Source organism: Maniola jurtina, chromosome 2 (genome assembly GCF_905333055.1).
Source record: "Maniola jurtina chromosome 2, ilManJurt1.1, whole genome shotgun sequence".
NCBI classification, from domain to species: Eukaryota; Metazoa; Arthropoda; class Insecta; order Lepidoptera; family Nymphalidae; genus Maniola; species Maniola jurtina.
The window spans coordinates 4036608-4051159 of NC_060030.1; the positions used below are offsets into that span (position 1 = coordinate 4036608).

General features: G+C 37.8%; 3 protein-coding genes across 6 annotated transcripts in view; 1 reads left to right on the forward strand and 2 right to left on the reverse strand.

The window, feature by feature from the left end:
- Nucleotides 1–14552, forward strand: part of LOC123870097 (solute carrier family 12 member 6) — a 346267-nt gene that overhangs the window by 243996 nt on the left and 87719 nt on the right. The window lies entirely within an intron of this gene.
- LOC123870426 (trypsin, alkaline A-like) lies at nt 147–3015 on the reverse strand. The gene is made up of 4 exons (XM_045913737.1): nt 2952–3015; nt 1832–2000; nt 834–1089; nt 147–486 (listed from the first exon to the last, which is right to left on the reverse strand). The coding sequence occupies exons 1-4, from the start codon at nt 2998–3000 to the stop codon at nt 190–192; spliced, it is 771 nt and encodes a 256-aa protein (XP_045769693.1). The 5' UTR covers nt 3001–3015; the 3' UTR covers nt 147–189.
- Nucleotides 7948–13852, reverse strand: LOC123870508 (trypsin CFT-1-like). Its single transcript, XM_045913845.1, has 4 exons — nt 13495–13852; nt 9737–9908; nt 8829–9084; nt 7948–8272 (listed from the first exon to the last, which is right to left on the reverse strand). The coding sequence occupies exons 1-4, from the start codon at nt 13595–13597 to the stop codon at nt 7976–7978; spliced, it is 828 nt and encodes a 275-aa protein (XP_045769801.1). The 5' UTR covers nt 13598–13852; the 3' UTR covers nt 7948–7975.

Genomic DNA, 14552 nt, shown 5'->3' on the forward strand with positions numbered 1-14552 from the left:
AAACAATAATTCAATAAATTAAATATTTATTCAATTGCATGGTGTTACTGGTGGTGCTTTGCTTCTTTGAACGGGAAATAAATCAGTGAATTAAAATAATAAAAAATGATGTCCTTTGAATAATTTTATTATAGAAAAATTCTCATAATTTTCGCCTGTAGCCTCTTTTCAACATCCATTAAAGGTAATTTATTGGTTATTAAGGATCCAGCTAGCGAAGCGGGAAACGCGAGCGTTGACGCCAGGGAAGCGAGGACGAGCGCATTCGTGGCCCCAGGAGCAAACACCGACGATGACTCTGTTGTGGAACAGAGGGCCGCCGGAGTCCCCTTGGCACTGGTCGCGACCTCCGACATCAAGCCAGCCAGAGCACAACATGTTGTCAGTGATAGTGAGACGTAACTCGTTATATCTTTGCCTGCATACTGCCTGATTGACGACCCAGATTTGGACATGGCGAAGATCTTCAGATGCTGCGCCACCGAACTGAAACATTTTAGATAAAAGTGTATTTTATATAAAAAATTACCAATATTAAAATATTAAATATCCAATCAGCCTGGCTGGTTTGTCAGTTGAATAATATAGTCAGCTGTTTTTAAAAACCAGCAGTTGTTTTACAAATTATGGTAACCCTTCATAATTACTGAACACACAAGATTGTATAAGGGATGTTTAAAAATCTAAATACACGCCGAGATACATAGGCTTCTTTTTATCCCGAAAACCCAAACACGTTGCCACGGGATTTATAAAAAACCGTAACTCACGCTGACAAAGTCACGGGCATCACTAAGGTAATCATAAAAGGGTAAGTAGTGAACTCGACTTACGCTAGTACGTCCCCATCCAATAGCCCAGACAGGTGTGTTATCGGCTAGGAAGTAGTTGGCACCAGCAATGCTGCCTGCGCGAACATTGTTGTTGAAGGAGAAAGCATGCTGCACATGAAGGAGTGCAATGTCGTTATCGGTGGTGCGCGAATTGTACTGGGGATGGTTGATGATCCTGCTAAGGACGTGCACCACACCACCACTGTTAGCTCTGCTGGAGCCTACACGGCCTCTCCAGCGGTTTGCTGCGTCACCGCTGAAAACGATTTAGTTTACGTTAGGGCTTTTAGGGATATTAGATTTCGTAAGTGGATATTATGGATAATGGATATGCATTATTATTACATTATGTTATAGATATATGGATACAAAATTATTTCAAATAGCCAATAGTTTCAAACAAGGATATTGGACTTTATGAATCAAATCTATCGAAACAAATTGCAAGCGGAATTCATTCGAAACAATTATAATGGATTCGGGTTTTGAATATTTTTTTCGTATATCCAATAGTTGGGTTGCGATTATTTGGGTTGCGGTTTGGATCAAACTGACTGATATTGACATGTCAATACTCAGTACGTTAGTACGTAAAGCTTAAACCAAAAAAAAAACGTGAGAAAACTTTTGGGTTAAAAAACTTGAGAATTTGCGTGTAGGTTATCTGATATTTCCATAATGTAGATCTCCAACTAAGAATGAATTTTGAGAGACTCCAAAGAGATCTTTAAGAAAACTTAAATACTCAAAATTACGGGGATGAAGTTTCAGGAAAAAGTTAGTTCACTATAATATAATTGCTAACTTCATTCAATAGATGCAAAATACTCTGATGATCCGATGTTCAGCATGTGTTTGATTCATCTATTTCAATGGTGTATAGTATAAGTTATTTGTATATTTGATTGTTATCTTTCATTCAAAAATCTATTGCATTTTCCCGGATATTACCTAACAGCAATGTTATGAAATAAATTTTAATTTAGATATCATATTACATGGTGCAATGAGCAGCAGTAAGGATACATCTGTTGTTTATGATGGCGCCACCGCAGGCCTGGCCGAAATTTCCCGATCCACTCCAGGAGTAGAGCAGGGCAACAGCCATAGGATAGTTACCGATGGTTGTGATCGAACCTCCGACAATCCTTTCGGGTGTGGGAGACGCTGTGAAACAAAATACATTTTTATAAAATCATAAATAAAACGATGACGAGAAATCGAAAGAAATGATGTCTACCTTCCATCATAAGACCACCTCCATGGTATCATACTAATGCCTAATGCATTGTCATCGAAGTTATATTAGTATGTGCTCCTTTGAGGTCGGGTTTGAGAAGTTGAGGGGAACTGATCTAAAATTCAGTTGCTAGATTTGACCACATACTAACACGGTAAGTTAAATAAAAGCTTGTAAGTTGGACTTAATAAAAAACGTGACACCCGAGCTTTACGAAAGTAAAAAAATATCAAATAATCAACCTGAGCAATGCTTGAGCATAATCAGTACCTACTGTGTCAGTAAGGGCGATTACGCACTACATCCGATCCGAATCCATGAAAATACGTTCCGAAGTAGTTATAAAACTATTTGTATAGTAGGTAGCTTACGCACTAACTCCGACTTCCATCATCCGAGTACTCTCCGTCATCTGTGAGAATATTGCGGATGTGCTTTGGATTTAACGCGAACATAATATGACGTAGATAGACATTTCAAAGATGCCCATTGAATAGCTTGGATTTGGATAAGAGATCGGATTAGTACGTAAACAATATCCAAGTTCGGTCTGAGTTTTTCATATCCGAAGTTTCACGGACTCGGATCGGATGAGTGCGTAATCGCTCTAAGGCTCATCTTAATCGCGGTTTGTACAAAACTTTGTAAATGAAACCACCACAAAAGGTCCGATGTAAAAAGTATTCGCAATGATATTTTTGAACTGCATAAAGTTGTGATTCAACAACCTCATTTCTTGCAGAAGTATATTTTGTTATTTGAACTTACACAAAACATTTATTTTTCACTCACAGTAACGAATTTTTATTCCTTATATAAGTATTTTTGAAAGGAAAACTATGAAATGACGAAGAAAGGACAAGAAAAAATTAACGTACCTGCTACTGCAGCTAACCCTAAGGCTAGTAAAAGAGAAGTGGCACCCATCTTTACCTACTTTGCGAGCAAGAGTGATGATGGTTATTTTGATCAGTGGTTTTATATATTCCCGAACATGAAACAGATTATCTATTAATCCTAGATAATCAATCCCATAGTAAATCATTTGATTATCTATTTATATCGTACCTACTTCTAGAAAATACTGTATTGATAAAATATAATCATCTTTCTAACGGTGATGTCACTAACATTTCGCTAACAGTGAGTATTCGCACATGCATTATTAGATAGCCAGGATAATCCATTAACAACTTGTTTTTTAACGGCCTTGTACATAGGGTCCTGGTTTCCCCGGAATTGTCCTAGTTTGGGATAATTTCAGAACTTTGAGAAAATTGTTTTTGTTTCTTGAATGATAAGAGATAATGGCTGTTTTATTTTTAAATAGCACTTAATCCCAAAATTTAAGGTATTTTGCTTTATAAAATAAAAAATAATATCTAAAAATTTATTTATTTAATTTTTGAGGTACTAGATAATGCCCGTGACTTCGAACGCGTGGATTTAGGTTTTTGAAAATCACATGGGAACTCTTTAATTTTGCGGGATAAAAAGTTCACTATGTCAGTTTCTGGGATACAAGGTACCTCTGTACCAAATTTCATTAAAATTGGTTTAACTGTTGGGCCATGAAAAGCCAGCAAACAGACAGACAGACACACGCATTTGTAATATTAATATGGATGTCCGCCTTTTGCGTACGAACATACGGGGTTTTTGAGCTCCTTGTCCTGGTTTATAACTTTTACAGGTATGAACCCTACTTGTATAACACAAAGTGCCTAATAAGTATGACCCCGAGTCAGTTTCCAAAAATAGTTGGACGATATCTGTATATCACTACCTAATTTTAAAGTGAGTTTGCTTGTTGGTTTGTCCATCAATCACGCCGCAACGGAGCAATCAATCGACATGATTTTTTGTATGGATATAGTCAAATACCTGGATTGTGACATAAGCTACTTTTTATTCCGGAAATTAAAGGGTACACAGGATTTTTAAAAACCCGGACGGCGGCGTTATAGTCATGAGCTAGTTAAATAGGTTTATTTTGAAAATTTTACTTGGAGGAAGTACTATCTTCGAATTAGAGCCCATAACAGTACTTTTTTTGTCTCCTCAAACAGATATGAATGCATTATTTTGCTTATGGAATAGTTACGTAAGCCCATCCATCCGAAGTCGGGGCGAGTCAACTATAGTCACATCTAAATCCTTTAATAAAAAAATTAAACTCATAATCTAAATTTGACAAGGTGTTTTGGGTATTTCCTATTATATAGATATTGTGCTATCAAAATAAGTTGTAAAAAGATTAAAGCCTGAGATATTACATTTTTACAGAGTTTTTGGTTCATATATAAAATTATTAAGTACTAGCTGATGCCCGCAACTTCGCCCGCGTGGATTTAGGTTTTTCGAAATCCCGTGGGAACTCTTTGATTTTCCGGGATAAAAAGTAGCCTATGTGCTTATCCAGGATATTATCTATCTCCATTCTAAATTTCAGCCAAATCCGTCCAGTAGTTTTTGCGTGAAGGAGTAACAAACATACACACACACACACACACACACACAAACTTTCGCTTTTATAATATTAGTGTGATCTTTTTAATCTAAAGTGCGTTATCTGGCACTTTTGAAAACAATATCCTAAATTGGTCCGACTTGGAAATATAAACTAACTAGCTGATGCCCGCGACTTCGTTCGCGTGGATATAGGTTTTTTAAAATTCCCGTGGGAACTCTTTGATTTTTCGAGATAAAAAGTAGCCTATGTGCTAATCCAGGGTATAATCTATTTCCATTTTAAATTTAAGCGCAATCCGTCCAGTAGTTTTTGCGTGAAGGAGTAACAAACACACACACACACACACACACACACACACACACACACACACACACACACACACATACAAACTTTCTCCTTTATAATATTAGTGTGATAAAAATCGACCAAGTGCGAGTCAATTGATTAAAAGACAAATGCATGTGAAAAATTGCATGTCACCTGGCAGGAACCGTTTATTTTCTAAGGTTAAAAAGCTCAAATCACTCTTTAGGTCTCTACCATTTTAACTATTATAACCATACAATAAACCACGTCCATCCGTTGCTCTGTAGCGACGTGATTGAAAAACAAGAAACAAACACACTTTCGCATTAATATTAAGGGTAGTGATTAAAAATTTGTTTAGTTTAGAAAGTATTGAAAAATAGCGAACATTGTTCGTTCAATAGGATGAAAGCGCCACGAGTACCGAGTGCCCGATCAATCGATAAGGCTTTTAAAATCCTGGCAACTCCTTAGAAGAGCTTGAGAAGAGCTAAGTGACGCAAGGCGGGTAGTGTCGTGAGCCGGGGCAGCTCTTCTTGAAAGGGGATAATAATGATCCTCTTTAGGTCACTGAGCCAGCTCAGTAAATACCAAAGTAGTGAATAAGTTTCGTTTGCTTAAAACATTAGAAAATTAGACGCTATTAGGTATACAGAACCAGAATAATTGAAATAATTTAGGTATACACTTGTACGGGAGCTGTGGCTGTGTGCTCGACCGTAGCAATAGGGAAATTTCCCAACCGAGCGGTGTTGTGCTCGGTAGCGCCAGCTGGGCCGACGGTTATGCGTTGAAACTTCTATATATAGTGCAATTTGGTAAACGCTCTGTCAATGCGATTGAAAGTTGCGTGTTTTCTCTCCTTGTATTCCAATTAAGCTACCCGTGCTGCCATCTAGGCGTAGGTCGTGAGTTATCAGGCTGGGGTTCGTGTTTCGAGCGTTGTTGATTGATTGAGTTTAGAAGCGACATCTTCTTGCGAATGTGGCAACCGCTACACACTGGGCCTCTTTTTCTACTTTGCAGTAATGAATAGTATTCAAAAACTAACTTCAGTGTAGAAGGATTAGCAAGCTGAAGTGGCAATGGGCAGGTCATGTCTCTCGTAGAACCGACGGCCGATGGGGCAGACGTGTTCTGGAGTGGAGACCGCGTACGGGTAAGCGCAGTGTGGGACGACCTCCTGCCCGCTGGATCGATGACCTGAAGAAGGTGGCGGGGAGCGGGTGGATGAGGAAGGCGGAGGACCGTGTTTGGTGGCGCGCTCTTGAGAAGGCCTATGTCCAGCAGTGGACGCATACAGGCTGATGGATGGATAGATGGATGGAACTTCAGTCTACACTGGAATGGAATGGAACGGAATGGAATCCGTGGACAGTTCCTCTATTGTATTCTAAGCTACATTTTATATCATAAGGAATATTCTGTTTCAGTGATGGTCTGGTGCTGAGGAATAAGATGGACGATCTTTATTTGGGTTTACCTTTGCCCTTGGTTTTTACCTCTCATTGAATGGTAATCCTATATTATCTTTTCTTTATGAACTAAAATAATCTTGGCGTACACCTGTTATAGCTACTGCACAATCCTTGAGCAACATATTTTATCATGGCTATAAATTATACTAAAGAACCAGTACCTACCCTTGTGTGTAGTATTAGGTATCATTATTTGCTATCTTCATAGCAATTTATCGATAAATCGATATAGATACATTCGAGTATATAAAATACAACATTATGATTTTAACTGGATAAATTGATCGAGCTTTTATTTACTTTAATTAAAAAATACTTTGATTTTACTTTTTGAAGTGAGCTTGATTTCTCATAAGTTTTGTCGGTAAAGTAAAATACGTAGTATTTACTAGATTCAAGAACCAACAGAAAATGTTGACTTTGAGCATGGAATTTTCTTTAACTTTACAAGCTTAGCTGCTCAGAGCTATGGATATATAGTAAAAATATTTTTTTGGGTCTTATAGCAAAAGAAAAAATCCAAAAAACCGTGAATTTGTTGAAATCATAAAAATAAATGTGTTAAAATGAATTTACTAAATCACATAATATAGATAGTGCATTCCTTCACTAACTTGCAGTGTTCTGCATTAAAGAGTTAGGTGCATATTGTAGGATGGTACGGAACCATTCGATGTGATCCGATTCGTACATAAACGGTTTTTTGTGTTGCTATTTTGCTATGCTATGAAGAGACGCGAGAGCTATATCCGCCCGCGCTAGCCTATCAACTCTACTTACCCAGTGTCCCATCCATACCCTTGCCATAACGCCACCCACCAAACTCGAGCACCCTAGGAGATCGCCAAGTTCACCTTTAAAGACGAGCTGGCTCTGACAAAGCTAAGGCCCAACAGACCAGAACCAATTTTGAAATTATAAATTCCCAAATTTTCTCTGACAGGAATCGTTGCCCGTCGTCAAAGTTCTAATCCTGAACAATTAGTATAATTTATGGTCTTACAAAATTCTTCGAATACGTACAGAAACTTGAAGATGAAATTATTGTACAGATCAAATGATACAAGCGGAGAGAAAGATAAGCAAGCAGTTTCTGACAAAGAGGATTTTCAGATTTGCATTTTATTCGCCGCGGCCCCGCTCTGGATTAAGCTACAAGATTGGACGATATCAATTAAAAAAACTATCCAATGATACTCAGGTTTTAAACAGTTTCAACTTTTTATTTTTTCGTATAATATTTACAAGGATTTCTTAAATTATTATCATTATGATCAACCCATCGCCGCCGCGCCGCCCTCTCAGAATTAGACAGGGTTAGGCTTCTACTACGCTGGCCCAGACCACACACACCTTTACACACCTTGAGAACATTATGGAGAATTCTCAGGTATTGGGGTTTCTTCACAATGTTTTCTTTCCCCGTTAGTTTTATGACATACACGTACTCCATCAAAGGTGGCGCAAGTTGCATTATTGCAACGTATGCCAGGCTAGTAAAAAATAAATAAAGGTAATAGCGCGTATAACTTATTAATCTTATGTTAAATCGAAGAAACAGTCATGAGAAACACTTTAAAGTATAAGTATGTAAATGTAAATATTTATAAAGGCCTCCATCAATGTTGTTTGTCATAGTTCAGAATTACATATTAGCTCGTATCCAATTACTGAATCGGGACACGCGAGCATTGACGCCAGGGTAACGTGCCTGGGCGCACCCACGTCCGAAGGAGCAGACACCGACGACCACGTTGTTGTGTAGGAGAGGGCCTCCAGAGTCCCCTTGGCACTGGTCGCGGCCACCGACGTCGAGCCAGCCGGAGCACAACATGTTGTCGGTGATGGTGCGGCCTCTGGCACCGTAGCGTTCCCGGCAGATTGCCTGGTTCACAGTCCAAATTTGCACCTGGCGAAGCCGTTCCGATGGTAGACCTCCGGACTGAAAGGAGGAAAACTTTATGAGGATCAAACACATTTATGATTAGAGGCAAAAAGCCCGATACAGTTACAGGACGAATGAGTGAGTAACTACCATTAGGTATTTTTAATTTAAGCTCACAGGTTTTGTCAAATTGCCTTTGCAAGGGTGGTGCAGGCTAGTTACTTCGACGCGTATAAGTCGATCACACAAGTTAAGCAAAACTGGTCGGTAGCAGTGGTAAGTGATCAACTTGGGTTTCGTTTTGGACCCGAAAACTGCCTTTGTCTTTGCTTCACGCTTTGGAAAGCCCGCCGGCTATTAGGTATCATGAATCGAAATGCCTGAGTTACTTGTGCATGTTTAACTGGTTGTGGGAGTAACATTGCAAGCACTTCGTCTAAAAATTTGTAGCCTGTTGGCTGTCAAAGCGACAAAAGTTAATAAGCTACAGCAATCCCGTCGCGTTACAAAGACTCAAGTAACTGAGTCGAAATATCAATAATAATTCAAAATCATCATATTAATCGTGATATGGGCCCGCTATTCACATTAATGATAGGTACTGTGAACTTACAGAAATCGCTCCCCATCCGATAGCCCACACTGCTGTGCCATCAGGCAAATTTAGGTTGGACGCAGCAATTGATGCCGCTCGAACGTTATTGTTGAAAGATATAGTGTTGGAGGTGCGAAGGATAGCCACGTCACTATCTGTTGTGCGAGAGTTGAAGCTGGGATGGAGGATGATCCTAGCTGTGTTGTGGACGACACCGCCAACGCTGGCCGTAGTAGAACCCATACGCATACGCCAATGTCTTGGTTGGTCACCTCTACAACATAAACAATCAATTTGCACCATCCTACAGGATATATTAAATCCATAAGGCCTTCAATGGTTCTGTGTTTGTATTTGAATCGGTGTAGAATAAATTCATTATTATTCCGAAGATTTGCACGCAGAAATTTTTCGACGTAGTCCTTTTCTCACTTTTTCACCGTTCGACATTTCATACACACATACGAAGCGACTTGCTTTTTCGTTTCTGATTCGCATCAGTAAGATATAAAATGCCTTTCTGGTTTCCATTTCCACGGGTATGAGAGGTACCTTCAAATCAAAAGAGGTACGTACTTAGGCATCTTTATTAGTGGTAGTTCTATATAAGTGGGAGGCTTCAGCCGTGGCTAGTTACCACCCTCTTGGCGAAGCCGTACCGCCAAGCAATTTAGCGTTCCGGTACTATGCCATGTAGAAACTAAAGGAGTATGGGTTTAATAAAAACCTGTATACTCCTTCCAGGTTATCCCGCTTCCATCTTAGACTGCACTCATCACTTAAGTACCACCAGGTGAGATGGCAGTCAAGGTGAATAAAAAAAAATCGTAGCTAAGCGCTATAGGCTATACAAAAGAAATACTTATGCGATGATGACATATTACTAAGTAGGTATTATGATTTAAAAATATAAAAAATATCATTACACAAAGCAATGAGCTGCAGAAAGGACAGCTCTATTGTTGAGTATGGAGCCCCCGCAGGCCTGCAAGTAAAGAAGTCCAGTTCTGGAATACAACATGGAGACGGCCATGGGCCATCGGTCGATGCTGGTCACCGTGCCCCCCACTATCCTGCCACCTAGGGGTGGGGGCTTAGCTGGAAATAAAATATATAATTTATTTCAGACATTATATCCATTTTGTTTTGTCACTAACAAAATGAATTGCTTATATTTCATGTTTATTAGGGTTCCGTACCTGAAAAAAGAAAAACGGAACCCATATAGGATCACTTTGTTGTCTGTCTGTCTGTCCGTCCGTCCGTCCGTCCGTCCGTCCGTCGTGTCTGTCAAGAAAACCTATATGGTCTCTTTGACCTAGAATCATAAAATTTGGCAGGTAGGTGGTCTTTAAGCACAAGTAAAGGAATAAATCTGAAAACCGTGAATTTGTGGTTCACTCTAGGGGAACAATATAAGATACAGAAGAAACTGTACAAAATGGTGAAAGGATTTAGGTAATGTTTAGGTATATACTAACTATGCACATTAGGTCATTTCGTTTAACTATTTTATTCGTCTATAAAACACTGAGAGTGCATTATATGAATATCTACCTACCCAGTATTTGCTCATAAATGGATTATCTAGCTTTTAAGATGAGGCTTTCAGAAAACTGTTTTTCTGTATCTCCTTTTATTTAACGATTTCCCTACGGTTTCAGAAAACACTCTGTACCTACTTAGTTTCTTTTTCCTTGTAACGATAAAAAAATAGAACTTCTCGCAGAAATGCGTAAGCGATACATCATACGCGATCTTCTTATCGTCAGCAATGACCTGTGATAGCAGTGAAAAACTAAGAATAAGTATACCTAAATCCAGTGATGTATAATTTACTTTCGTTACTACGCGTCCCGAACATTCGCTATGTTTAACTTAAAAGTACGGATTGCACAGATTTTTTAGTCTGACTGTGACATACTTTATTGTGCGGTGCTGAGCGGTGCTATAATGAGCAAACCATTACAATAAACTGCAGGTACTGAGTGTGAATTTAAAATACAACCAATACTCAATATTATTCATGTAACAATAAATGTTAGCCAATTTTATATAGGTCACGATAACATAGTGAACTGTAAGCATTTTAGAATAAACTAAGGACAGTTAATGGACTGTTAATTAGATTTAGAAATATTCATAAGAAGTTTAAGCTAGATTAATATTACTTATTAGCCCATAGGCTAGATGGTAGTAGCAATAAAGCTGCCATGATATAGTGGAGCTTTATGGTAAGAAAAGAAAAAAAAATTATATAACGACATCGTAACACTACCAAAATATAGTTAATTTCTTGATTTAATCAAGTAGTTTTTTCCGAAGTAGGCACTAGGCAGTCATGTTATGTGAGTAAAGTGTATTTCCTGACTCGTTTATTCACCACCATATTAACGTTTTCCGTCGCACTCCACTCGGTCCGCGCGTTACACATTCTATGGTCTGATGCATACTTGTAAATTTATATGGAAAAAACACACTTTACGTTATTACTAACTGTGAGAGTAGACCATCCTACTCCGTGGAGTAGAAATTCCAATTCCAATATGCCATCTAAGTACCTGTAACTACAGCCAACGTGAAGGCCCACAGCAGCAAAGTGGCACGCATCCTAGCGACAATAACAGTGACTATAGCTTGTCGGAGTGTTTATATAATATCCAGTTGGTTAAAGCAGATAATGTAGAGATTATATTATATCCCTAAAATAATACTTTTATCGCCTTAAAGGATCCGCTAATTAATATCTAACATAAATTAGTTGGTTTAAAGTGACTTTTAGTTCCAATTTTATTTATTAAAATTCTGTGTTATGACTGCTGTATGATTATAGCACAAGCTTTTTCTTGCAGGTGCAGTATAGATACTCCACCTTATAAGACGTGCCGTTTTACTACCTACCCATATTTCATCAGGTCGTCAAATTACTGAGCACAGTTCTACTTTCAGAATGAGAAGTCCACCACGCTGGCTAAGTGTATTGGCAGATTGGCAGACTTCTGAAAGCATTACGGAGCAAACTCCCGGCCATGCAGGTTCCCTCACGATAATTTCCTTCACTTTTAAAGCATGTTATATTATGTAAATGAAACTGCTTGCCCGGAATCGAACCTCAGAACTCCTCAAACGCTAGCATATCACCGCTTTTTAACCAACTTCCAAAAAAGGAGGAGGAAGGAATTCGTCGGAATCTTTTTTTTTAACCATAATATTTAATTGCAATAATATGTTGGAGAAGCTATTCATGTTTTTAATTAATTTTTGATTAACTTGAACACAAAATGTGTATTATCGAACTTTAAAACCTTTTGACTCAAGACACCGTATAAATTCTAAACTACATGGTTTTTCAGTTTTTAACCCCCGACCCAAAAAGAGGGGTGTTATAAGTTTGACGTGTGTATCTGTGTATATGTCTGTGGCATCGTACCTCGTAAACTAATGAACCGATTTTAATTTAGTTTTTTTTGTTATAATCCAAGAAATATCTATATCCTTAGCTATAATCCAAGAAAATCGGTACAGCCGTTTGAAAGTTATCAGCTCTTTTCTAGTTACTGTAACCTTCACTTGTCTGGGGTGTTATAAATTTTTAATTTACACTTGTTATAAACACTGTGAAAACAACTCTACCTATTACGATCCATGGGATACTGCCCGCTGACAGACAGACGGACGGACGGACGGCGGATGGATAGCTGTTTAGTAACAGGATCTTGGTACGATCCGGATAAAGAAGGCTAAAAATGATGATACTTATGCGTAATTTCTTTCAGATTGTATCAATAGGTGCGACTAAGATCATGTGAACCGATATGAAACGCGGCCAAAGAATTTATAAAAAACTGCCGATATACGAGTAGGTATCTACGTATAAAGTATAAGCATGATTATTTTTTGATTATATCAGTTCACTCAATACGAGCTATCTTTATTGGACTCGGCGACAAAGATAAGTAGGATCCACACCAATAGTACCTATCTTACAGCGTTTAGGTACCTACATTTTATTCATTCAGTAGCTTATTACTAATTTTTTTAATCCTTATTAATATAGGATTAAATTTGTTATCTCCTAAGCCAGTACAAATATAGATAAGGTATAAACATTGTTTGATAAATTAACTGTCCATTATAGCAAATAATTGTGGATGCCGAATAATAAATATTATTATTTTAATAATTTCCTTTTGAACTCTTTCAAGTTTCGACAATTGTGGTCATTATCACGTCGAGACTTTGAGATGGTTTTTACCCGACTACAGCAAAGCCAAAAGGAAGGGTTATGAATTTAGTCTATGTATGTATGTATGTTTGTATCCAGATTCTGTGTGTTCCACGTAGCGCCTAAACTACTGAGCCGATTTGGGTGAATGAGGTGTTGTTCCCACGGGATTTTTAAAAACCTAAATCCACATGGACGAAGTTGCGAGAATAATCTAGTAGGTAAAGAATAAGAATAATTTAATCAAGAATCAATTATCAGCTCTGGAATGAGTTTTCATACATATTTAGTACAAATAAAACTGCAGCCTCACTGCTTAAAAATGTATGTTCAGAAGTAATTTTTTGGATTTTTCTACTGAATTTGGTAGCTGTTTTAAAAATCATTATTTGGATAAGTAGGTATGTGCACTTGCACAATAGAATATGTTTCACTTCACAAAGATGCATGATAACGCACGAGTATGATTGACGTGAATTACAATACTCTCTTTGGCGTCAACGTCTCGTTTGATCCTGGGGCTGGGCTGGGCTGTTGCAAAATAACCGATAACGTAATACATATACTGAAGTACTTACATAGAACTTAATAACAGAGATATTAATATTTACTAACCAGTCTTCTTTTATTTCTCAGTGAAAATAGTGTCCGGTAAAATTGTAACGTAACCAACCTTATAAATTAATATAACATATGCGTGTTAGCTAATTATACAAAAAAAATAACAAGAACTGATAGGTATACCTAAGTATTAATTTTGACGAGTTTAATATGAAATATAGAGGTGAGGGTTCGTACAGCGATAATAGTTACAAGTCAGTGGCAACAGGTAAGGTCAATTTTAATCAGTTGTTATGAAATATATCCAAACGTCGATTTGTTTTGGTGTTGATAAACTTTTTGATATAATACTATTATGATGCTATGATATGATGAAATCCTAAGAATACCTAAATAAAAATATGCTTATTATTAGTTGTAGCCGATTTACTAACTTCTTTTGTATGAGGTCTGCTGCCACAAGTTCTATTATTTACTGTGCAGGTGACCTAAAGCCTATTTTCAACGAAGAAATATATTTCAATTGACTTCCAGGGGTCAGTTGCGCACGCGCATTCTTTGCCAGCGAATAAAGAGTCAGGCACAGATTTTCGCCGCATGGTTAAGTCGCATCGATTTATTTATTTAGATTTGGGAAACTTTTCCTTTCTCTCTCTCTCTCTCTCTCTCTATGTATTTGAATGAGATGAGAATGGTGAGAGTTTTCTCGGGTCAATAATGCGATGAGTTTCCTGTTTCTTCCGTTTCTAGGCAATATCTAATGTCGTCGAAATGCTCATTTCTAAATATGGTAAACAACTATGCACTTAACCAATGATTAAGATCTTTTGTTCACCGCCGGGCTATCAGTCACATGCGCGGCGATAACCAAAGGATAACCTACTTATTCTCGTATAAATAAGACTCATTATAGCCGACACAAACAGTTTGTTATTGAAGTTATAGTTTAAGTATTT

Coding starts and splice junctions, on each gene's coding strand:
- LOC123870508 (XM_045913845.1), bottom strand. CDS start 13,597: ATGTATTACGTTATCGGTTATTTTGCAACAGCCCAGCCCAGCCCCAGG. Junction 9,909..13,494: donor AATTCACGTCAATCATACTC/GTGCGTTATCAT, acceptor TTTTATTTCCAG/CTAAGCCCCCACCCCTAGGT. Junction 8,273..8,828: donor TCGGATGGGGAGCGATTTCT/GTAAGTTCACAG, acceptor TCCTCCTTTCAG/TCCGGAGGTCTACCATCGGA.
- LOC123870426 (XM_045913737.1), bottom strand. CDS start 3,000: ATGGGTGCCACTTCTCTTTTACTAGCCTTAGGGTTAGCTGCAGTAGCA. Junction 2,001..2,951: donor AGGGTTAGCTGCAGTAGCAG/GTACGTTAATTT, acceptor TTTGTTTCACAG/CGTCTCCCACACCCGAAAGG. Junction 487..833: donor TTGGATGGGGACGTACTAGC/GTAAGTCGAGTT, acceptor AAAATGTTTCAG/TTCGGTGGCGCAGCATCTGA.